This window comes from Nannobrachium achirus (assembly GCF_963921795.1).
Source record: "Nannobrachium achirus genome assembly, chromosome: 22".
Classification (NCBI taxonomy): Eukaryota; Metazoa; Chordata; class Actinopteri; order Myctophiformes; family Myctophidae; genus Nannobrachium; species Nannobrachium achirus.
The window spans coordinates 22,598,957-22,624,158 of record NC_137829.1 but is presented as its reverse complement, the minus strand read 5'-3'; the positions used below and the strand labels follow the sequence as shown (position 1 = coordinate 22,624,158).

At 42.1% G+C, this 25,202-nt stretch overlaps 1 protein-coding gene across 1 annotated transcript in view; it reads left to right on the top strand.

Annotated features, from left to right (window-relative positions):
• LOC308307711 (neuroligin-4, X-linked-like) overlaps positions 1 to 23,252 on the top strand; it is a gene marked incomplete at its 3' end in the record, with an annotated part of 24,414 nt that extends 1,162 nt beyond the window's left edge. Inside the window, exons 2-9 of the mRNA XM_080752986.1 lie at positions 1 to 17; positions 6,408 to 6,593; positions 9,141 to 9,591; positions 10,193 to 10,406; positions 11,308 to 11,432; positions 17,529 to 17,778; positions 18,952 to 19,308; positions 22,833 to 23,252. The exon at positions 1 to 17 is cut by the window's left edge and continues 136 nt beyond it. Of these exons, the coding sequence (XP_080609112.1) occupies positions 1 to 17; positions 6,408 to 6,593; positions 9,141 to 9,591; positions 10,193 to 10,406; positions 11,308 to 11,432; positions 17,529 to 17,778; positions 18,952 to 19,308; positions 22,833 to 23,252 (2,020 nt within the window). The remainder of the gene's footprint in view (positions 18 to 6,407; positions 6,594 to 9,140; positions 9,592 to 10,192; positions 10,407 to 11,307; positions 11,433 to 17,528; positions 17,779 to 18,951; positions 19,309 to 22,832) is intronic.
• Between the last annotated feature and the right edge of the window lie 1,950 nt (positions 23,253 to 25,202).

Here is a 25,202-nt window from a genome sequence, read left to right as displayed (position 1 = left end):
CCGCCTGGGAGTACTGGGTAATGTATAACATATATATATATATATATATATATATTATATTTACAGTTAGTGGTGGAACTGGAGGTTTGATTGTGGGGTTTGGGGCTTGCAAAGTGCACCGTGATGACGTCATCACGGTGTACTTTGCAAGCCAAACCCCACAATTAATCCTCCAGTTCTAGGCAACACAAAAGGAGGACTTTTTTCTTATTTCCACATAACAACTCAAAGGTATATTGATGACATAGTTCAATGTTGAAAATGGGTGGTTCTTCAATATATATATACTGCAGTATCAATACTGCAATATAGTAGTACTCTGTTACAAGTAAAAGTTCTGGAATTCAAAATGTACTTCAGTAAAAGTACAAAAGTATCGGTATCAAAATATATTTAAAATAGCGAAAGTAAAAGTACTCGTTAGGCAGAATGTCCCATTTCAAGTTTTCAAATGTATAAATATCTTTTGAAAATAGCCGATCTACATGCTCACAATGCATCGTATCGTGAGCTTGTAGATCGGCCATTTTCAAATGGCCAAAATGTATATAGGGCTGAAGTGGTTCATTTATGTTTTGTAATAATAATAAAAATCTACGAAGTAACTAGTAACTAAAGTATTGGAAATTGGAAATACTCAATTAAAGCACATATATCTCAAACATGTACTTAAGTAAATGTACTTAGTTACTTTACACCACTGTTTACAGTATATATTCCACAAACCATTTGGCACGCACGGCACGCACAGTGCCACTGACCCTGGCTGTGTTCATTTTGTGCTCGACCCATTCTGCTGTGTAGGGAAAGGAACCTCTATCCCTGGTAGGGTTAGCTCCATGCGATAACCACTGACCTACTGTACGGCGAGAATTGCACTAACTGCTTCAAGCTTTACGGTTTACCGACACCATCACTGATATATCACCTGATTGTGATAAATCTCTTTATGGTTGCTGGGTCCATGGACAACAAATAATGAACGGCCAACCACCATGACTGTAAAACCCATGCATTTTTAGACGACAGCTCACCCTCATATTCCTTTAGGACAGTATATCTGGTGTACTGAATATATTGCAGTGGGGGTAAAACGGTGGAATTCTGATAGATGTTGGGACGGCCAGTATTGGGAAAAATAGGAAGTATGGGACTGTAGTAGGGGCCTGAAGATATGTCTATTCAGTCTGTTACTGTAGGTCAGTAAGTGGTGGAGAGAAAATCAACAATGTGCGTCAGTGTTAATTCAGATTTAGTCTTAGTCTTTTGAATAACACACCATTTCGTTTTCGTCCTATTTTAATCATCTGAAATTGGTTAGATTCAGTCAGAATCGAGCAATCGAACTATCCGTTTTAGAGGAAACATTTTACACTGCAGCAAATCTTCACTCATTTATCAATGAGATCAAACCAGATTGATAATGATAATACAGATTTTGTGTTGAGTTACCTATATATATATTTATCATCTCAACGCTTTGCTTTGTGATTGACTCATACCTTTTTTTGATCCTTGGAATTTGATTTACAAGCAACTCAGCAGCATAAAGACTAGCATACAGTAGATACACAAGACACAGACAAATAAGAGGTGCAAAATAATTTACAAATGCCTCCAGTTTGTTTTGATGGATATGAGTTCATAGTGTATATTGGCATGGTAAGTGCAAAGTCAGTCATACTGTAGGTTGCAATAAAAGTGCAATAGAATTACAGTGCTGCTGTCACATACAGTAGTTACAGTAGAGACTTTAGAAAACCAATTTTGGTGTTTTAATTTGTGTTGGTCCTCTACTGTAGGCGCAGTATCAATTTAATAAAGAAAGTATTATGTGCCTCTAGAATCTCTATTTTAGATTGAGCAAAAATCCACACGAAAACAAACATCTGCCCACTGTTTTGGTACAAAATGTATTTTATTTAGTACAATGGTAACAATGTAAGCTAAATTGTCCCCAGAGAGTATTGTATCAGCTTTGTTTAATAGAAAACGTTTTGCAGAGCAGTGGAACAAACTAACCGGATATTCCATCCCCTTTAATGTGAATACATTTCACGCCATAGGGACTGTAAAACTCATCCAAGAAGCCATTGTTCAATTTTAAAAATGCATGGTCAATCAATGTTATCAAACACTATTGACAATACAATCACTCTGACAATACATTCCACCTTTATTCTTGAAGGAGAACAGTGTGTGAATGCAATTTGGTAGGCTTTGTTCAGTGAGAGAATACATTTTAATGTCCCTTGAGGGAATGAGTCCCCATAAGCTGGTTTTACATTAAATGGGATCCTCTTCACGTCTGTGACTCAGATCTTTTTCATGGCTGTCTGAATAGGGAAAATCAGTTTTTCCTGTATATTTCCCAATTCTTGGTATCTTCTAGGTATGAGAGATCAAGGCTTGAATGCATTAACCCATTTAGACCTGGTGTTACTTTAGATTTGAACCACTTTAACCATTATTTTATACTTTAGCTATTCAAAAATAGCAGATATACAAGCTCATAGCGTGAGCTTGTAGATTGTAGATCTTGCAGATCTGCTATTTTTGAAAAATCATGAAGATTTGTGCAAATTAAGTGAACATTTATAACTCGAATATTTCTTACTGGGGGTCCCTGGAACAAAATATTTTGAGATGCAGGTCTGGGGGTCCTTGACATGAAAAACCATAACAAAGAAACCATAACAAGGATTTAGTCATTTAGACAACATTTTTAGAATTGGTGCTATCAGTGTTCCTGCTTCTTCCTGGCTCTCATTAGCTTTAGTTTTACGATTTCATTCTAAAAATACTCGCAGAAATCCCTGGCACAAGACTGACGGAAGTTACATTGTTATCTGGACTGGATAATGGCCCGGTAGCTCATGCATGCACTCAAATTGTGAAATGATCTTTTAGGACCATGTTTTCAAATGTTGCATCGGTTCAGGTATTTCAAGTTATCCATACTGGCAGTTTATTGTTCATGAAGTCTAATGGGAGGATGTGTCTGCAAAACCAAAAATATTCTACTGTAAATAATGACCTAAATACTTAAGGCCTAGTCGTTGTATGATCACCTGGGGGAAAGTGGGACTTAGTTACCAGGGCCCAAGGTGGAGGGGCCTTAATTATTTTATAGCTATTTAGCTATTGAAAAATAGCAGATATATAAGCTCACAGCGTGGCACCGAGTGCCACGCTTCGAGCTTGTAGATCTGCTATTTCTTGAAAGGATCCCTGGCTAATACGACAAATATGCCTTAATACATTATAATTGTCCTAATAAATACAATGTAAAATTAAAAACACGTTAAATATTTAATTTCTTCTAGAAATAGCTAATCTTTCACTCAATAGGGGAAATGCCTGTCGCAAGTTAATGATGTCATAAATGTCATGTGTCATGTTTATGGCATGCATGTGCAAAAAAACAAAACACAAACACATTTGAAATATTGATTTGATGCTCATATTAACCATAGGAAGTATTACGTTTGTTTTTATTTGCACATGCATGCCATAAATTCCATAGGGATAGATCACACATGACATTTATGACATCATCAACTTGCGACAGGCATTTCCCCTATTGAGTGAAAGATTAGCTATTTCTGGAAGAAATAAAATATTTAAGGTGTTTTTAATTTTACATTGTATTTATAGAGGACAATTATAATGTATTAAGGCATATTTGTCGTATTAGCCAGGGATCCCTTTAAAAGTCGTAAAAATGTGTGCAAATCTTTGAATATATGTATTTTTTAAAGTGATCCCTGGCTAATACGACAAATATGCCTTAATACATTATAATTGTCCTCTATAACTACAATGTCAAATTAAAAACATCTCAAATATTGTATTTCTTCTAGAAATAGCCAATCTTTCAGTCAATAGGGGAAATGCCTGTCGCAAGTTGATGATGTCATAAATGTTATGTGTGGTCTAATTTATGGCATGCATGTGCAAAATAAACCACAAACACATTTGAAATATTGATTTGATGCTCATATTAACCATAGGAAGTATTACGTTTGTTTTTATTTGCACATGCATTCCATAAATTCCATAGGGATAGATCACAAATTACATTTATGACATCATCAACTTGCGACAGGCATTTCCCCTATTGAGTGAAAGATTAGCTATTTCTAGAAGAAATAAAATATTTAAGGTGTTTTTAATTTTACATTGTAATTATAGAGGACAATTATAATGTATTAAGGCATATTTGTCGTATTAGTCAGGGATCACTTTAAGCGAACATTTGTAACTCAAATTTTGCTTCTGGGGGTCCCTGGAACTAAATATTTAGAGATGGGGGTCCGTGGCCAAATGCATATAATTTTGGGGGTCCTTCACATCAAAAAGTTTGAGCACCACTGACATAGAACATTTTCAAAAAACCTTAGAAGGATTTTAGATATTCAAAGATTTTCAAGATTTTTCAAAAATAGCAGATCTACAAGCTCGCAGCGCGGTACTCGGTGCCGCACTGTGAGCTTGTATATCTGCTACTTTTCAATAGTTAAAGCAGAGGGGCCCCACAGTGAATCCTTGTACCCAGGGCCCAGAATTTGGTGCGACAGCCATGCCTGGCTCAATCAATAAGATCAATAGGCTCTATGCATAGCAGCCATATTGGAAATAAATTGGTCCTCTTCCTTACCTCTTTCATAGTTGTTACCAACGATACTAATGAAGGCTCTGTTCCATTCAGGTCAAACAGTCAGAGTGCTGATATTGTGCATGTTACTTCACTAGAACGACTCTGCTACGCCAGTGGGTCTCAAATTGGCGTCCAGGGACCCTCGTTGTTCTTTGAGGGGGTTCCACCCCACGGGTGTGTAAGTTAACTCTGAGAGTGTGCAAATTGTCCACTCCATTTGGTTCCATTTGTGGATCCATTTGGTTCCATTTGCACACTCAGAGTTATGAGGTTGTTGACATTAAACTGTTTGAGAAGCAGTGTGCTACATTAAATGGAACAGAGCCTTCATTAGTATCATTGGTAACACCTGTGAAGGAAGTAAGCTAGGTAGAGGCCCAATTTTGTTCCTAAATGGCTTCTGTGCATGGAGGCTATTCTTCTATTTTTAAAAGCTTTTACTGATATGCAATTTCAGTAGGACTATCATCATCATCATATCATCACCATCATCATCATCATCATCATCATCATCAGTAGCATCATTGTCATCATCAAGAACTAAAGCAGCGACAGCCTCGTCATTGTCCTCTTCCTCATCCCTCTCCTCTTCGTCATCATCGTCCTATTCCATGAGGCATGACAGCAAGGTGAGCTTATATAAACCATAACTGTATAAAACTTTAAAGCAAAGAAAATAGGTCGAACCTGACTGTGGGGAAATGGGCTTAGTTTGGTCCTGGGACATTTTTAAAACAACACTGGCCCTTACTGCAAACTCTCATTACAATCTAATTTGCAGATGATATGATTTTTCTATGCGTCTGAGAAGATTGCAGGGCAATTGATAGAAGATATTGTTTTCACAGTGATGTATTCCTTGTTCATTATGTGTTGAGTAGCAGTCTTCAGAGGAGATTCAGAGAAACGAGCTGCTGCAGTAATTAGATATACTGTAGTGGAGTGAGCTGATATTAGAACCCTTTGTTTTTTGTTTCTTTTTATGGGTAATTATATTCTCAAGCTCCCAGAGACTTGAGCTGCACAGGGAATATGGCATTGATGCTCTTTTAACAACGGCCCATAGTTCTTTATGTGTGTGTGTGTGTGTGTGTGTGTGTGTGTGTGTGTGTGTGTGTGTGTGTGTGTGTGTGTGTGTGTGTGTGTGTGTGTGTGTGTGTGTGTGTGTGTGTGTGTGTGTGTGTGCGTGCGTGCGTGCGTGCGTGTGTGCTTTTCTGCCTTTATTGATAGTACACAGTGGAGATAGAAAGGAAAGAGGGAGAGAGAGACAGGGAATGATACGCAGCAAAGTTTGTCAGGATCGGGACTCGAACCCGCGCCGCACTTGCATCAGCACTTGCATGACTTGCGTCATGCATCAGAGCCTTGTATGTGTTAAGTGCCTGGATTGCTAGGCCAGCGGGTGCCCGTGCATATGTGTTTCTGAGAGAGGAAGTACTAGCTCAAATTCATACATGAGTGGGAATGCATTGAATATTTGGTGTTAACAAGACAAAGTCCATCCCCTTAATATTCTTTACTACAGTCAAACCTCAAAAACAGTCAAAAAAGGTAACTCATAGGAAGCAAGACTTACAGTAGTCAGATTCCGGACATCCATTTGAAAATAGCTTTCGTGGACCTCAGGGGTGCTGCTTAAGCCATACAAGACCATGTAAACATCCAAGGTTTTAATCATTTTCCCACCACTGTTCCTCTGCATACTAATTATGATGATAGTTAACGCATCTCGTCTATCTACCTGCAGGGTTCCTGAGTACCGGCGACCAGGCGGCGAAGGGTAATTATGGGCTGCTGGACCAGATCCAGGCCCTGCGCTGGGTGAAGGAGAACATTGCCGCCTTCGGAGGAGACCCAGACAGGGTCACTGTGTTTGGCTCAGGGGCAGGAGCCTCCTGTGTCAGCCTGCTCACCTTGTCCCACTACTCTGAGGGTAATGGCTATAGGGATTCAAACTCTTTATGTTGCCTGCTCTCCCCCCCTTTAAACCCAGGGTATGTTCGCTGAGTATGAAGGTCCTTTTTTCAGAAAAAGCCTGCTTCGCACTCATACGGTTAAGGATGACGTAAAGCTTACTTGCGTTACTTTGAGTCTTTTTAAGTCCCTGCTGAGACAGACAGGCCCGATTGGTTCTAATTTGTTATTTGCGTGCACGCCGTATCCAACTGTTCTTTAAGTAATCTTTTAGTTCCTTCAAAGTTCTTATTCTCAAAGAGAACATTCTTTATCATCTCAGGAACTTATTTAAGATCATTCTCAATCTGGCCTCCCTTCAAGATGAGGTTACCTCAGAAGTCCCCTCAACTTAGTAAGACTCCTAAATTGAACCTAAAGCCCCGTTTTCATTGAGCAAAACTTCTGGAAGTTTCTTCAAAAATGGCAATTTTGAAATTCACGCCATGTGAAAACGGCCCCTTATTTTGTCTTCCGGGAGTTTTGAAGTCCTAAATTTGACGGCAAAATACCTAGTAATTTTTGTGGAAATTACCGTGAGAATACAAATTTCCCTTCTGTGAAAACGCATACCGTTATTTTTGACGGTTTTTTGACAAGCAGGTGCGTAAGGAGCCAATGATAACAGTTAAAGCATTGTATTTGGGATTGAAAACGATCTGAATGTGAATGGGATATACAGTAGAAATAAAATACAGCTTCACCTTGCATTAGGGATATAATTATTTAGGCTATAGAGTAAGAGTAGAGTCGCATTGTGACCATGGCTGGCTGCCTGCAAAAGTGCAATGATTTCTCAACGGTAGCTCCTTTTGTAACCTCTTCCAGCGAGCGAGTGCGAGTCCACAGCTAATCTAAAGCCCACAGCCACAGGTGCAACACGTTGCATTAGATCCTTTTTGAACGGACCTTATGTGTTGTTGTTGCTGAGCATGAAGAATATTTTGTTTAGTTAAATCCATTTGTAGCGTTCAGAGTGAGAGAGAGAGAGAGAGAGAGGCACCGATGCCACCGCAGTAAACGCACCGAACTGGGGAGACAGGAGAGTGTTTTTCTTTTTTTTCTTTCTTTTTTTTTTTTTAGGTCTTTCAGTCCAAGTGTTGCCATGTCTGCTATTTATAAGCGACTCTGGGCTTCATTTCCGTAAAGTTGCTTGTATATGATAGTTGCTGGTTTCGTTTTATTTGTTGTGAGCTTGTAGATCGGTAATTTACAATTAGCTGATGTGGCGATGCGTGTAGTTTTAAAGTGCTCGTGTGGCTTAGATAATATCACTTTTTGGGGATTATTTTCGTACACATGGTTGCTTAGTTCTCTCGCAAAGTCTGGCAACACACTGAACACAGACTTTCATACCGCGACAACGGTTTAGTGAAAACGAGGTATTTTATGGCTATGCCAGCATTTTTGCTTATGTGAAAACACCCAAAAAACAAAACTCCCGGCAAGTTGAAAATCATTATGCTAATTATTTTGCAGGAAAAATTCCGGAACTGTAGTGAAAACATGCCTCAAGACTGACACCTGCAATTGTGTATTCTGTTCTTTCCATCCTAACACATACACAGTAAAACCCTCTGTGTAAACTGAACTCTGAGATTATACATATTACACATCTGAGTTAAAACTATCGATTATCTTTGACTCATATTCACATCTGGCTGCTGCCCTGTACAATTATACTGTTCACCAATGCAGCTCAACTGTTGGGGTATTAGTGCCTTGCTCAGCGACAGCATACCCACTTTTTCAGTGAAACAGTTGGCAAGGAGGGAGGAGTGAGTGTCACACTTTCCTACCCAGCGTCCGGAGGATTAAACCAGGAACCTTCAGCCATAAGCATGCTTCTCTAAACTAGTCACTGCTGTTCCTTTTTTGGCAAAGCAATGTAGAAAGGCTTTTGGCACTTTAACAGTGGTTAATCAAGGCCATAAATCTGAGAAAGCTACGACATTTAGGAGTATGGGACTTTTATAGGTGTTCAGTGATTCAGTTTTTATCCCCTGTAATTGATTTTCTTAATAAGGAATATTAATAAGCTTGCACACTCACTCAAAGTACTCTGTGCTGATCGCTATGAGCACGTTGAACTTTAAATCCTGATTGACTAATCTAACCTTGACCCTTAAGCCTGGCCTATTATTACTGTAGCTATTATTACCCAGTCCCAACATAATAAATACTACTTTACTGTGTGCTCCAAATGCTTTTTATTCGTTATTCGAGTGCTGTATTGTCTGCTTGGGAGTGTATGCATCCAAATGTGGGATTCATCCGTGACGGCATGCGTGCACATGTTCATGCATGTGTGTGCAGCCTAATATTCCAGTGTGTTTATGACTGTGTGTATCCGTGCATAACCTATCTGTGTGTGCACACAATATAATATGCGCGTGCGTCCCTGAATGTGCTTGTGTGCAAGTGTGTGTGTCCATGAACGTTTGCATAATATGCATGTGCAGCCATGTGTGCACAAAATGCATCAATGTATCAGTATATTCATATGTCTGCTCATGTGTGTCCACAGACCTGTTCCACAGGGCCATCATCCAGAGTGGCAGCGCTTTAGCCAGCTGGGCTGTCAACTACCAGCCCAGTAAATACGCCCGGCAGCTCGGAGAGAGGGTGGGCTGTGGCATCGACGACAGCACCCAACTGGTAGCCTGCCTCCAGGGGCGGAGTTACCGCGAACTCGTGGAGCAGAACGTTTCGCCGGCCAAGTATCACACGGCGTTCGCCCCGGTGATCGACGGCGACGTGATACCGGACGACCCCCAGATCCTGATGGAGCAGGGCGAGTTTCTCAACTACGACGTGATGCTGGGAGTCAACCAGGGAGAAGGCGTGAAGTTCGTGGAAGGCATCGTGGATTCAGAGGACGGCGTCACGGCCGAGGACTTTGACTTTGCTGTGTCAGACTTTGTGGATAGTTTGTACGGATACCCAGAGGGCCGAGACACGCTGAGAGAAAGCATAAGGTGTGTGTGTGTTTTACATAATGTATGTGTGTGTACTCAGAAAAGGTGCACATACTGTATGAATATGTTGTACTTGTGCATGCAAATGACATTTTCTGCATTTATTTCCGTTTTCCTTCTACTGTAAAGCAGATTTTGAGCCCTATTTTTGTCCATGTGAAACCCTAAACCCCTAAATGTCTTGGCTTTACTAAACTTTAAATAGTAAAAAAAGGCAAAGAAGTTTAGTGGTTTAGGGTTTAGCTTGGCGAAAATAGGGCCCTCCATGTTTGATTGATGATTCATTCATCAATTCAATAGTTGGATTCATGGATAGATGGATCCATTGATTTGTTAGTTGACTAGCTTTTTGTTAGTTGTCTTCCATAATGCGATTTTTGCCTAACGCGTGTGTCAGTATCGGAGGCCGGATGCCCTCCATATTTGACTGTAGAGGGTGGATTTTTTAATTTTTCATTATTCGATACCTTCATATCGAGAACAGTGCATCTCATAATGTATTTGTATACATACCGTTAACTTTAACATACTCAGCGCTTGTTGTCCTCATCTTCACAAGCCTTCTGTGACATTTCATTGTCATGTTATTTGTCCCCTATAGGTTCATGTACACGGACTGGGCAGACCGGGACAACGCAGAGACGCGCCGTAAGACTCTGGTGGCGCTCTTCACCGATCACCAGTGGGTGGCACCGGCGGTGGCCACGGCTGACCTCCATGCCCAGTACGGCTCACCCACCTACTTCTACTCCTTCTACCACCACTGCCAGAGTGACGCCACTCCCCCCTGGGCTGACTCCGCCCACGGTGATGAGGTAAGAAGGTGATGCCATGCTGGCAATGACAGATGGATGAGTGAATGGTTGGATGGATAGATAGATTACATACACCCTCTCTCGCCATCATCATGCTGAGAGAGGGTGTATATATAAAAAGATTAAAGTGCTGTCTAGCAAGATAGAATAATTGATTAGTTGGATTAATAATTCAGCCCATCTGGGAGTTATTGGGTGTGTGTGCGAGAATGTGTGTGTGTGTGTGTGTGTGTGTGTGTGTGTGTGTGTGTGTGTGTGTGTGTGTGTGTGTGTGTGTGTGTGTGTGTGTGTGTGTGTGTGTGTGTGTGTGTGTGTGTGCGTGCGTGCGTGCGTGCGTGCGTGCGTGCGTGCGTGCGTGCGTGCGTGCGTGCGTGCGTGCGTGCGTGCGTGCGTGCGTGATTGAATGGAAAAACAATGTGTGGACATACAGATTTTAAAAAAATGTTGATTTGATTTAGCTCAGTTTAATACTGGTACTGTGACGAGTGCTTACGGAGTCAAATCAAGCCATCCACATGAAGTGGATGAAATATTTAAAACCCTTATGGAATCATTTTTTCTGCCGATATGGTTAGGAGGGTGTTCAATGTATTAGCATATATCCACTGCTACAGTGAACAAACTTGATAGATGTTGTGTGATTCGATAAGATTTAATAAGAAAGTAAACACTGTATTGACTCGCTTCTCTGCTCTCTCTCCTGTGTGTGTGTGTGTGTGTGTGTGTGTGTGTGTGTGTGTGTGTATGGGTGTGCGTGTGTGTATCCATGTGTGAATCTGTCTGTGTATGCATGTGTGGATCTACTTGTGGTGCTTGCCTGCCTGCATTTTGTTTGTGTTTTGTGTGTGCCTACATGCTGCATCTGTGCGTGTGTGCGTGCGTGTGTCTATGTCTGTGGTAGGTGCCCTATGTGTTTGGAGTGCCGATGGTGGGACCCACTGATCTGTTCAACTGTAACTTCTCTAAGAACGACGTCATGCTGAGTGCAGTAGTGATGACCTACTGGACCAACTTTGCCAAGACTGGGTGAGTGGTTCGACTTGACACATTGATTTCCATGGAAGCGTCCCACTTGGAGCAGTGGTTCTCAACCTGTGGGTCGGGACCCCCAGGAGGGTCCCCAAATTATTTTCCCCAGATGATTAACTTAATGTGCAACATTGTTTTCTCGCCCAACAGTAAACAAACCAACATAAAGTGTAAGTGTATATTTCTAATGTGACAATTTAATGACTTTTTAATACATCTCAAATGACAAATGAAACACTATCAAATAGTACAGGCAGAAATTGTGAAAATAGCCGATCTAGATCTACTATTTTCACAATAGAACCGTGTTATACAAAATGTAATGCCTCAACTCTTAGTGCTCATCAGGGTGGGGGGTCCCCAGTTAAAATATGATTATTTTAGGGGTCGCTGCCTGAAAAGGTTGAGAACCACTGACGTAGACAAACGTGGAGCAGAAGTAGCCTTGTGTATAGCCAGACTATATCACTGCATGGATATGAGTCTGGTACTTAACACTTATGTTGCTATGATTTTTTCTCTTCAATGTCCCACGTTGCCATGGTTACCATAGACTTCCATGTAATTGCGCAATTGTGTAAAAAGTGCACGCCCATGCCTAGATGATGCACCACGTGTGTGCACACTGTTCACAGCTTTCAAACAAAAAAATCCGCTTGGAAATCCGTTCAGGCATTCATGACTTATCAGCCATTATGTTTTCTTCAGATGTAAACAAACATGGCTGCCATGTTTGAAAGAATGGGTTGGTATGGGGGTTAAACATGCAATTTCGCGATTGCGATCATGCCTAATACATTTCTGGAGTTCCAAAAAATGTTTTTGAAAAAAAAAAAAATGAATTATTATTATTTTTTTCAAAAACGGCCCAAACTCGGGAAACTCGGGGTTGGCACAGCGGTACCTTTTCAAACTCGGGAAACTCGGGGTTGGCACCAGATGTGTTAAAAGAAATGGCTCTGGACACAATTGGTTAGACCAGATCAATTGTGGGCCCTGATTGGTCACCCAACTCTTCGGGGTGAGGAAATGGATTCACAATTGAGCGGGGCCAGACTTACCTGGCTCCAGCCCATAGACCCGCCCACTCTCTGAGCGGACTGGTTCTCTTGTTCTGGTGTTGTAATATGACGATAAAGTTTCTCTGGTCTCAGGCAGTACCAGGCCAATGAGAGTCGGAGCCTTGGAGGTGGGGGTGGGGGTGGGTCTAACTAGCCTTGAATCAGTTTGAGGAAGTGTAGCAGTTACAGACTCTGCTGCTTACTTACAGCCAGCCAGTGCACTGCCAGCTCGGAGGAGGAGAGGAGAGACTACCGCATCCAATCTGATTCATATGTTAATTTGCACGTTAACACTCGGCTGTTATTTTAATCTTTGATATGTTAATAGTACCCCATCTGAAATGGCCCATGTGAATGGTGTTTGATCGATATGCGACGCGAGCACTCATTCTCGCATGTATGAACATTATGTGCGGGGGTGCAGCTCAAACAAGCATGCACAGACAGGTCTGTGTACTTTTAAAAGTTTGTTTTTGTATTTAATCTTAAGAACAACAGTACAGTATGTACACAATAACTCTGAACTCTTCTGTGCGGACTTGCACGCAGCCGTCAGTCAAACACAACCCCTCCCACCAATCCCCTCCCCTTTGAAATCGCATACAATGGGGACAATGTCAGACTCAAGCTCCAGCGCTGAGTCTGAAATCAGGCTAGGGCCAGACACAAATCTGCCAAGTTTTCTTTTTGCACCAGCGTATTAGTCTGATTCCAGGCTAGAGCAGAAGGGCTTCATGCATGCTCTCACTGGATCACACAAGTTAATGAAATCACAATTATGTGATATGGACATCAGATGAAAGTTATTGTTTCTAAAAAAACATCCTTTTCAAATGGAAGAAACCTCAAAAACCACTGCAGAAACCTCATGTCAGCTGCCATTCCTGCAGTCTCCAAGTTTGATTAAATCGTTATAAATGTAGCCTATAATTCCTATTTCTTTTTCTTTTTTCGGAACAAATAAAATATACTGTACAGTAATGCAGCTATACTGGAAATGGCCATTGCTTTATTTTATGCTGAACCTTAAAAAAGTTCTCCAGAACAGTAGAAGTTTCTAATTTGATTTTGGTCAGTCATGCACATCCCGAGTCTAAAACAGACTATTAAACTGTGCCGTGGAACATTAAATGAGTGTCATTTGGAGAATGGAACCGTTGTTCAAAACGTTATTGAAAGACCTGCCTTTTACTAGACAGCATGTTCCTATTGGAAATTTGACAGCTCAGGCTTGAATTTACTGGAACAAATTGTCTTCCAAAGGTAGAAATTAGAGCGCTTGACTATGGTATGCTATCAAGAGAAACAGGCAGACATTTCACTATTGGCAATGCACAGCAAACTGGACCCTTTGTCAAAGCTTGGTTGCCCATTCAATGTCAGTAGAGTGAGTGACTTAGGGTTGAATGCGTATTAAGCGTATACATCTGTTCTGTAACGTTAAATTATCATTATTGTCACATTTTGACAGATGTTATCTGTTTACAACTGCAACTTTGGGCGGCCATAGCTGAATAAGTAGAGAGCTTGTCTGGCAATCTCCCTGATTCGCCCCCTGGTTTGTCCCCCGGTTTGAACAGTCTGTGTGTTCAAGTGTCCCTGAGTAAGGCACCACTCCACAGGCAATGTATTAATAGCACCCGTTTGCTCCTAATAGTAAGATGCAGAGGAAACCTTTCATGTATGGTGAGATGTGCATTGACAAAAAATACCCCAAAGGAGTGGGGAGTGGGGACCAAATTCTTATCAATTATTAACCAAAACATCAGTAATTATTCCACATTCTTTGACTTCTTTCTGGCTTCATGGGAAATGTTTTTCTTTTCATTTTTGCCTTGCTCCATGGTGCTTCGTTTACGGTCCATTTGTTTGGAATAATAAATGGTAAAACCCTCAGAATATTTAGCAAAAGATGCAAGTGTAGTCGTTGCCAGGGGTTATGAAAAAAAAACTTTCAAGAAAGGACTGAGATGATTGCTGTAGCTAGAGATTATCCTTAAGGCATCTCTCCACAGATAAGTAGCTTTCTAAAAAACTGGAGAGTTGAGGTTTCAGAATGGGGAAAGAGAAGATGCAGCATTGGAGTAAATATCCTTATGGGTTTTACACCACACACGGAAATAATGGGCTCATTAGAAAAGGATAGATTAGTGCAGGTTATCTCGCTGCCGTGTCCAATTTCAACTGTGGTTGTAATATAACCCACTCTGACTCATTTTGGCAGACGGTTAGGTGCTCTTCCCATCAATCTCAATTCAGAATTCTGTCAGTTTGTTTGTTTTGCTAAATAATCTTTATAAGGCTGTTGAGAAACCCATTAAGGTTTAGTAGCCATCATTATTAAAAGTACTAGTTTCTCTTCTCTTTTCGGGTATCTTCTCTTCTGTTCTTCTCTATTGTCTTGGCTCTCCCGTTGTACTTTAATCTCCTCTCCAACGGTTGGTTACAATATGTAGAGCCTTTAAAAGCTTCGCAGACTGTGGATGTGTAAGTGAAATTGCCCATCAATGCTGTAAGATCATAAGACAAATAAAAAGATAAGAGAAAAAACTGTAAAGGCTGTAATATCAGGCATTTTACAAAACTGATAATTTACCCTGATAGCTGTGGCCCATATCATGCTAGTTAAACATAATTTAGAAGATAATAGTACTTGTTGGGGATGGGCCTTTTTCTGTGCTTCTCCAAGTGAGTAATTACTAGTAATTACTCGCACTCTCTCCACTGAGACCTCTTTAGATTTAGCGAGACATCTGTAGTCTAGACGTGCAGGTCTAAATCTCCAAAGAGCCATAGTATCTCTCCACGGACAGAATTAGGCCAGTATTCAAACTCTGTTCTTTAAACTTTGGAATAATTAAAAAAGAAAAGAAAAGAAGAAGAAGAAAAAAAAATACTTTCGATTGCAAGTACATTAAGTGGAAGCCTTGCCATGCAAGTGAAAGAGTCTTTGCATCCACACTGTAAAACCCTGAGTGTTCATTTAAAGGGCTTGTGCTTTTTTTATTTTGTCATTACTTTTTTTTTAAAAATACACTACATCAGGGGTCTTCAACAGGGGGTCCGGGACCCGTAGCGAGTCCTCAGAGTTACTACAGGGGGTCCACCAAATCTTTGTGTGATAGAAAGAAAAAAAGAAAATCTCCTTTTTAGCCAGATTCTTAACCATATTGGGAGAACTTTAGCCAAAAATAGCAGATCTACAAGATCGTTGTAGATCGTCTATTTTCTGTAAAGAGGTTTGGTGTAAAGGGTAGAACTATTGAAGGTTCAAGTGGTTAAATATCTGAAACCACAAATTGACATGAACCCAAAATACCCTAATGATTGTGCTGGCAAACAATGAAACGATATGGAATCTTTGACAAGGTTGTGGGGGTCCCTGCTTCATCTCTCTCTCAACTAAGGGGTCCTTGGCCTGAAAACGTTGAAGACCCATGCACTACATGTTAAGTAGCTCTGTATTCCAATAGCAGTAATTAAAGTGTTTGTTCAGTAACAGGGGTCTACCCCTGTTACTGCCTGAGACCAATTTTATCCATTCAGGAGAGAAAACTTATACAGGATAAACAAGTTGAAATTGGAACTGATGGAACAAAACATTAGCTGACAAATTGGAACTGGAACACTATAAAATTGAACTTCAGGGGCTACTTTCTGCTGGTAAATAAATAAAATTGGTATCACAACCTCTGTTAATTAAAGAGCTGGAGAGTTCGGTAGACTCCTGTTAGTGAACCAACTTTGTACATAATGATTATTATCAGAATATGGTCTTAGTTTTTATCAAAACATATCACAGTACACACACCCCTATTCCATTTCTACACTCTCAGAGTTAAATGATCACAACACTCCAGTGTTAAATGGTTTTTAATAAGCAATGTAACACTTGCTATTAGTGTTTCACTCACATCACAAGCAGTGCATCTGGGTAGGAAGGAGAACTGGGGCAGAAGATTAAAAAAAGCAGAACAAGATGCCCTCTAATGTGTATTTTTACGCCCCGTGCACATGAACGCAAACTCACCCTCCCTGTGAGCAAGCCGGGCTGTCCATGAATTTCCTCGGCTGCTTGTTTGTGTGTTTGTTTGTTTACTTGGGTTGTTAGCGTGTGCGTTGATTGACAAGTATGTAGATAGCACGTAAGTGCCAAGTCTGAGAATATCCTCCTGTGTATTATTTCCCTTTCACTGACCGAACGATCCTATAAATAGACCAGATAAAATACATGTCTGTCGTCATTGTCAGGGTTTTGAGTGCCATATTGAGGATTTCAGTCTTTGGAAAAACAGCTTTTAGTCGTTTCAAATGAGGATTGCTGGGTTTCTTTCTGCCCGTCGTTATTTCTTTCTATTGTGTGACTGTGCTGGCATTTCCCGACACCCCGTTCACGCGTCTCTCCTCAGTAATCCTAAACAGCACCCAGTTTCTATTTGTCTTTGTGTTCGAGCGCATGTGATTGTGGACGTGTATGTTTATAAGTCTGGCAAGATTCTAACAAAAAATGTATCGCAATGAGCTTGTAGATCGTCTATTTTTACTACTTCTTCTTCTTCTTGTCTAATTTATTGAATTTCTTAAGATTTTCTTTTATTTATTCATGAAAATCTTTTGGGGGAATGTTTTTTGAAAATGTTTTGAAATAATAATAATTAAACACAAAATGTAGGAAATTAGGGGACGCATAAAAATTTGTCCGCGACCCACAAATGGGTCCCGACCCAGTGTTTGGGAAACAGCGATCTACACTACGCTGTAATTAGACCCTCCAGAAAAACGAAAAGTTGTGAATTAATCGAAATATGCAGGGTTTATGTGATTTTTTTGCTGTGAAATATTTGTGTAGTTCTGAAATATGCGGGCGTAAATATGCGATTAAGCTGCCTTATTGAAAACATGTGATCCCCGCATAATCTGCGCCATTTGGCTGATTATGCGGGAAATTCTGCAATTGCATAATCACATTTTTCTGGAGGGTCCATGTAATGGGCAACACATGACCCACTGTCTGCGTCTCTTTTCCCTGCAGCGATCCGAACCAGCCGGTGCCTCAAGACACCAAGTTCATCCACACCAAGCCCAACCGCTTCGAAGAGGTGGCCTGGTCCAAGTACACCCCCAAGGAGCAGCTCTACCTCCACATCGGGCTCAAGCCCCGCGTGCGGGATCACTACCGTGCTACCAAGATCTCCTTCTGGCTCCAGCTGGTGCCCCACCTGCACCACGTCAACGAGCTGCTCCAGTCCGTGTCCTCCTTCACCCACAGCCCCAACCCCCAGGTAGGGACGGGGCCATATGAACATTTCATATCACCATTATTGTGACCAAAATAAAAAATCCTGATTCGCGATATTATCGCGTTAATCAAAATATCCCCAACGTCCACAACATTTACTCTGTGTAATATATTTATTTTGTATTTCCTTTTTAAATGTGTAACTGTTTTTATATGCTAGTACTTTAATGTACGTTTTAATTTATTTTTTGTCAACTAAAAGGTGTCTCACAACTCCAAGTGAGTGGTCCTCAAACTGTGATAAATGAAATATGCTGTGTTTTTAAATGTATTTTCTTAGGAATGACACTCTAATAAAGTTTTCTATCTATCCATTATCTTGGGGGCAGAACATTTGCCAAAAAATAGCAGATCTACAAGCTCACAACGCGTTGCATTGCGACGCGACACGTTGATAGCTTGTAGATTTGGTGGAGAATAATAATAAAAAATACTTTATCAAGTATGTTATTTCCAGGTCCGTTTTACCAATTATAGAGGGTTTAAATGGTACCGGATATGCAGCTCGGAAAATAAAGGGTGAATTGATCCCTGTGCATGATTGACGGAGGATAATTCCACTACAAATAAAAATTTCCACGATACAATTATTGTGATATATATATTTTTTAATCTCGATAAATAATCACGTTGCGACGCGTTGAGAGCTTGTAGATCGGCCATTAGCAGATCTACAGGCTCACAACGTGGTGAGAGCTTGTAGATTTGGTACAGAAAAATAATAAAAAATACTGTATCAAGTATGTTATTTCCAGGAACGTTTTTACCAATTATAGAGGGTTTACGAAACTTTAAGTGGTACCATATCCACCTGTTTCCGCGGGAGTTTACTGGAGATTATTTGGACCACACTTCCGGTTTAACAGCAGACATACAAGCTCACGTCGCGTCGCAGATGCAGCCCGTTGTGAGCTTGTAAATCACACTCGGCTGCGGCGCCGGAAGCTCGGTACCACGTCTGCGCAATGCACTATGGGGCGTTGGAAACCCGTGGATACCGGTATGCAGAATAAGTGAATTGATCCCAGTGCATGATTGACGGAGGATAATTCCACTACAAATTTAAATCTCCACGATACGATTATTGTGAGTGTGTTTCTTATGTATTATCACGATAAACGATAATAACGATTATCGTCCCATCCCTATCCCCCAGGACGACACCCCGTACTCCTACACCAAGCGGCTGGCCAAAGGCTGGCCCCCGAGCAGCACGCGCCACCCGGGGTCCCAGGGGGGCACGCCGCAGCCCCCCGAGCCCTCGCTGGACCAGGGCGGGGAGGGGGGCGGCGTGCGCGTCCCCAACGAGGACTACTCCACAGAGCTGTCGGTGACCATCGCGGTGGGGGCGTCGCTGCTGTTCCTGAACATCCTGGCATTCGCGGCGCTGCTCTACAAGAAGGACAAGAGGCGCCTGGAGCACCGCCGGCCGCGGCCGCTCCCCCCGAGGCGCGACATCACGCCCGCCGACGTCGCAGCGCACCTGCAGGGGGAGGGGCTCATGTCACTGCAGGTGAGGCCGACTGCGTGGTCGTTCATTGTGTGCGTGTGCGTGTGCGTGTGTGTGTGTGTGTGTTTGTGTATTCTTAGGTGTATGTAAGGGAGGATTTGGGTGGTGTCATCAATGAGACAGCCGATGGCTAAGGTGCATGCATAAGAGCAAGGAAGGATGTGTGTGTGTGTGTGTGTGTGTGTGTGTGTGTGTGTGTGTGTGTGTGTGTGTGTGTGTGTGTGTGTGTGTGTGTGTGTGTGTGTGTGCGTGCGTGCGTGCGTGCGTGCGTGCGTGCGTGCGTGCGTGCGTGCGTGCGTGCGTGCGTGCGTGCGTGTGTTTGGCCTCAGGCCTGTCACAATTATTACATAATCACCTAATCGCAATTATTTCGCATAATCGTCAGAATCATTTCCATGTTGAAAAACATTTTCCAAAAATAGCAGAAATAGCAGATATATAAGCTCACAACGCGTCATGAAGTGATCCTCGATCAGTATTTATTTATTTTTATTATGTTGAAAGTATACAATTATTAAATATGTCAGTAATTTCTTTGTTAAAGTTATTTGTCAAATCTGCTCTGTGCAGTTTTTGATTACATAACTTAAAAGGCAAACAGAAATAAAAATGATATTCATATGTTCCAATGTTCAATGCCATGAACACAATTAATTCGTTAATCCGAAGTATATGTGTGACATATTGTCAACTCAAATTCTTTAATCGTGACAGCCTTAAATGAGATTTCCCTGCTTTCCCGATTTTAATGGGTTAAATACTTACTTGCGTGAAATTCACTAGGCTTCTTGCTTGTTAAAATGTATGGGTTGTTGCACCAAAGTCGAGCCGGCTCATAATGTGAGCGAAGGTCTGTGTGACCTCCTTTATGGCTGTTTGAGAACTGTTGAAGTGGATTAGATTGATCAACAGGCACTCTGTGTGTGTGTGTGTGTGTGTGTGTGTGTGTGTGTGTGTGTGTGTGTGTGTGTGTGTGTGTGTGTGTGTGTGTGTGTGTGTGTGTGTGTGTGTGTGTGTGTGTGTGTGTGTGTGTGTGTGTGTGTGTGTGTGCGCGTGTGCATATGACTTTATAAGCTCAGTATTTCTTTTATTCGTTTCATGTATAGGTTTGTATTTGTTTTGTGCGTAATCCAGTGTCTTGTCGAGTATGATTACCTGTCCGACAGAAGAATAAAGCTCTTGTGTTGTTGTTGATGATGTTGAGAGGCACGGTGCTGCTGTGCATAAGGAGTGTGAATTGTACTCTACTCAACCCATTTAGGCCTAGAATTATTATTCTATTCTATTTTTGAAAAATCTTGATTTGAAGTCTTTGAATATATATTTTTAAAAGCGAAGATTTGTGACTCAAATATTTGCTTCTGGGTGGTCCCTGCCCCTGGAACAACATATTTTGAGATGGGGGTCCGCGACCAAATACATGACATTTTGGAGGTCCTTGACATGAAAATGTTTGAGAACCACTGATTTAGAAGAAGGATAGAAGAAGGAAGACATTTATAGAATCGCGTGAAAAATATTCAAAGACTTGCACGATTTTTCAAAAATAGCAGATCTACTAGCTTGCTGCCGTGCTGAGCTTGTATATCTGCTATTTTTTAATAGTTAAAGCATAAAATAATGGTTAAAGTGGTTCAAATCTAAAGTGACACAGATATGCATTCAGGCCTAAATGTGGTCTACTCAAGTAAAAGCACACACCTGAGACAACAAGGCTGTCACCCAGCTTGCATACCGTAGTGCAGTGGTTCCCAAACCTTTTAGCTCGAGACCCAAAAGACTGTTTAGTCAGGAACACTCCCGTCAAAGTAGATTTAAACATTTATTGCATAAAAGGAATACAGTTAATCTTGGCGTTAAAGGGCTCCGGGTTCGGAGATGTTCCCTGAATTTTGTGTATGCTTTTTAGAGCATGCTAAGCAAAATCAGGGACTTTTGTGTCCTGCATAAACTAACGCTGAAGCCTTCATTTTGCCCGGGACACAAACAAGTGAAAATAGCAGATCTATAAGCTTGTCAAGCTCATCAACGCGTCACAACGCTGTGACGTGTTGTGAGCTTTTAGATCTGCTATTTTTGGTGAAGAGAGTTGGGGTAATGTAGATGGAAAAATAATCATCAATTACAGAGCAACTCTGGTCTGTTTTACTAAGGTTATAGAGGGTCTAAGTGGTTTAACTGAGGTGATGTTGATGAATTCACTTCCACGGCACCCACTTTGAGAACCACTGCTGTAGTGTACGCACTGACTGGCCGCCGAAATGATTGCTGTCACAAAGGGTGTCGTTCCTGTGACCTAACGGCAGCACTGTGGAATATAATGAGTCACTTAACTTCCCATCTCTTGTGTTTCGTCTCTCTGTCTCCATTCTCTTCCTCCTCCTCCTCCTCCTTTTTCCCTTCCTCTTGCTCCTTCTCGTCCATTTATCTATCTGTCCACCTGCTGCCCCACCCACACCATCATCCATTCTTTTATTCGCCATAAATCCATCCTTCAATAGCTCTTCTTTTTGGTCCGTCCGTCTGTCCGTCCATCCATCCTCCATCAATAAATGAATGCTTCCACTCATCCTTGAATCCCTCTAATCATCCATCCATCCATCCACAAATGTCTCTACTCATCCCTCCATCCATGGATGCCTCTACTCATCCCTCCATGCAGGTGAAGTAGGGGTGGGCGATATGATGATAAATATCGTTGAGACGATACAATGGGCCTGATTCATTAAGCACTTTGCGCCCAAATTACACCCATATTTTGATCTTACCGGCATTTAGAACAATTTCCAAGTTAGGGGTCAGATTCAGCAATTTCGTTTTTGTCTGGGATTGTGAAGGGATTTTGAAGGTAAGACAGAAATATAAGCCAGATTCTAGTCACTTTATTTACACTATATTTACGACCAGATTGAGGAATCGGGCCCAATGTCTCCACGATATGCCTTTTCAGAGATATAAAATAAATGGTGCATTTATATAGCGCTTTTTTATCCAAATCGCTTTACAGAGATTGTGCATTACATTCACCCATTCACGCACACATTCATACACCGGTGGCGGAGGAAACCATGCAAGGCACCAACCTACTCACCGGGAGCAACTAGGGGTTCAGAGACTTGCCCAAGGACCCTTCGACATTAACTCAGGGGGAGCCCGGATTCGAACTGGGAACCCTTCGGGAACCCTTCGTGCTCTAATAACGGTTTCTCTACCCCTGAGCTATGCCGCCCGTATATATATATATCGTATCGTGATACAATGAGGGAGCCTTATAAAAAATCCTGTCCCAAAAGGAACCCAGAGAGTCCCTGGAACCCACTTTGAGGACCACTGGTCTAAATGTTCCGTTACTCCTTTTTCTTTTAGTTTTTGTTACCTTGTAGGTGGTTGTTGTACTGTTAAGTAACTTAAAAAAGAACCATAAAAACCAACACAAAAAAAAGAATCTTGATAATATTGTGTATCGTGATACGGCTTTGTCAAATATCGTGACATTGTATTTTTCCCATATCGCCCACCCCCCTAAGGTGAAGCAGTTGGAGTGCGACGCCGCCTCGGCAGACGAGAGGAACAACGCCCACCACCACGGGCACCACACCCTGGACACGCTGGACGCTCTGGACGGCCTGGACACCCAGGACATCTATAGCACGCTGGACACCGTGCGCCTCACCTGCCCGCCCGACTACACGCTGACGCTGCGCCGCTCGCCCGACGACGTGCCCCTCATGACCTCCCTGACGCCCGGCTCGCTGCCCGTCACGCCCGGGTCGCACCCGGTCACCCCGGCCACCCCCATGACGCCCATGACGCCAGGCTCGGTGGCGGCGATGAGGCTGGGCGGCGGCCACCCCCACCAGGGATACACGCACCACAGTCCGTACAGCAACACGCACTTGCCGCACACGCACATCGCCGCGCACACACACTCCACCACGCGCGTATAACCGCGGCGGTTATGTACGCGCGCATACGGAGAGAGACGGCTGACACACCACATTTTAACACTCACACTCGACATGCAGACAAACACACACGTAAATACACACACCAACACTCTCACGACAAAAGACATAAATACCTCTACTAATTGCCCTGCAGGATTGTTACAAACAAAGAGAAAGAAAGACATTATCAGTAACAGGATGGAAAGACAAAACAGCTGTGTGTTGCATGTTGGAAATGCAAAACAGGAAGGAGCCTGGGAATTGTTGTTCTATGCATCGGTTGCGTCGCCGGTCAGAACGAGGGGGCTCGCCCGAAGACGGCCATCAAAGATCACACGACTTGCTTTGGAATAGAAATAGTCTTTTCTATACACCCGCTGATGGATGGCTGTCACAGAAAAGCGGGTTCAGTCCCAGGTCCTTTTACACCTACGCCTGTCCTGGACTACAGAACACGACTGAACCGGAGCCGCGCTGAGCTGGACATCGAACTGAACTCAGGCAGGACGCGAGCGCGAGGAGTTACCACATACAGACTGGAGACGTCAAGTTGAAACAACCTGTGAAATGTGAATGTAGCATTTTTCCATGTAAAGCTCAAAGGCCCTTTCCGCCAAGGATCAAACAAAGCTGAGGAGGAGGATAACATAAAAGAAAAGAAAACTAAAAAATACATACAACTAAAGAAAAATAAAGTGGGAGGAAAAAAAATATTCGTAATGAGACATGAAACAGACGAGGGAATGAGGGGTTTTCAAAAATCAGCATGTGTGAGAGAGAGGAAAAGTTGGTCAAACTGTGGGGAAGATTCATTGAGAGGGATTTCACAACTGTAGGGGAAAAAATAAGAGAGTTAAAATTGTGTGACGGAAAAAAAACCTGTTGACAAAGAGCTATAGGAAGAGTGAGGCGAGGGAGAAAATTCAATTAAGTAGAAGAGAAGGCCTCCGAAAACAGTTGCCAGAATTATTGAAGAATCACTCTAACCAGCTATATGTTCAAGTCTTGTAAATAGAACGGAGAGATAAAGATGATATATTATGATTTATAGCATTTACTGCTCTTGCATTAAAACATGACTTATTTAACCACATTTATCGCTTTCATTTCAGATATTACTGTAAATGTATAGATGTCCTGACGCAAGGCTGGTAGTCTTTCTATCTCACCCACCGTAGTATGTACACAGTACCTTTATTTAAAAGCTATATTTGCTATGCAGTGTCATTTCTATAATTCTGAGCTTCGTACGCATTTAGACGTCTCAGCTGAGAGATACAGTAGGACTCCTTTTCCATACTCATCCTGTCTGTCCATTTGACCATTGGATGAAGAGCTAGTACTGTGTAGATAATGCAACACCGGTTTGATGATTGAACACCAGCCAATAACCTTTAATCCTTTCCTTTGCTACTTTTACTTTTAACTACCACTCGTCTACACCCCCGCTCCCCACCCATGTCAACTAAAAACCATGGCACCTTACCCCTGATTCTAATAATCCCTAAACTTAATCTGATCTAATATAATCAAGGGTCTCTGTAAGTAGGGATGAAGGTGGTAATGATTCAGGGCATCTTGCGGTGCTTGTCTGAGGGTTACACTCATCAGGGGAGCCCAGTATTCGTAGGGGAGCCCCTGCATGAACTACCTAACACTTACCCGAAGCCTTGTTCCTTCTGGAGACATTGATCAGAAAGATCAGGAATAGGTCAGGGAAAGCTATGGGCGCCTCATGGCTGACCCTTGTCTAGGATCAAGAACTCCTTAGCTGCAGATATACAGTGCCCTCCCCCCACATCGCCATAAGTGAGCTGCCAACAATCTGAAAAATCTGCTGGCATCGCAAGGCCGTCTGGCAGGCTCTGGGAGCTACGATGACTGACAGTGAGATTTGTCACACGCAAACTATCTTGGATTCTACTGCTGCCCCAACAATTAAACCAGTGA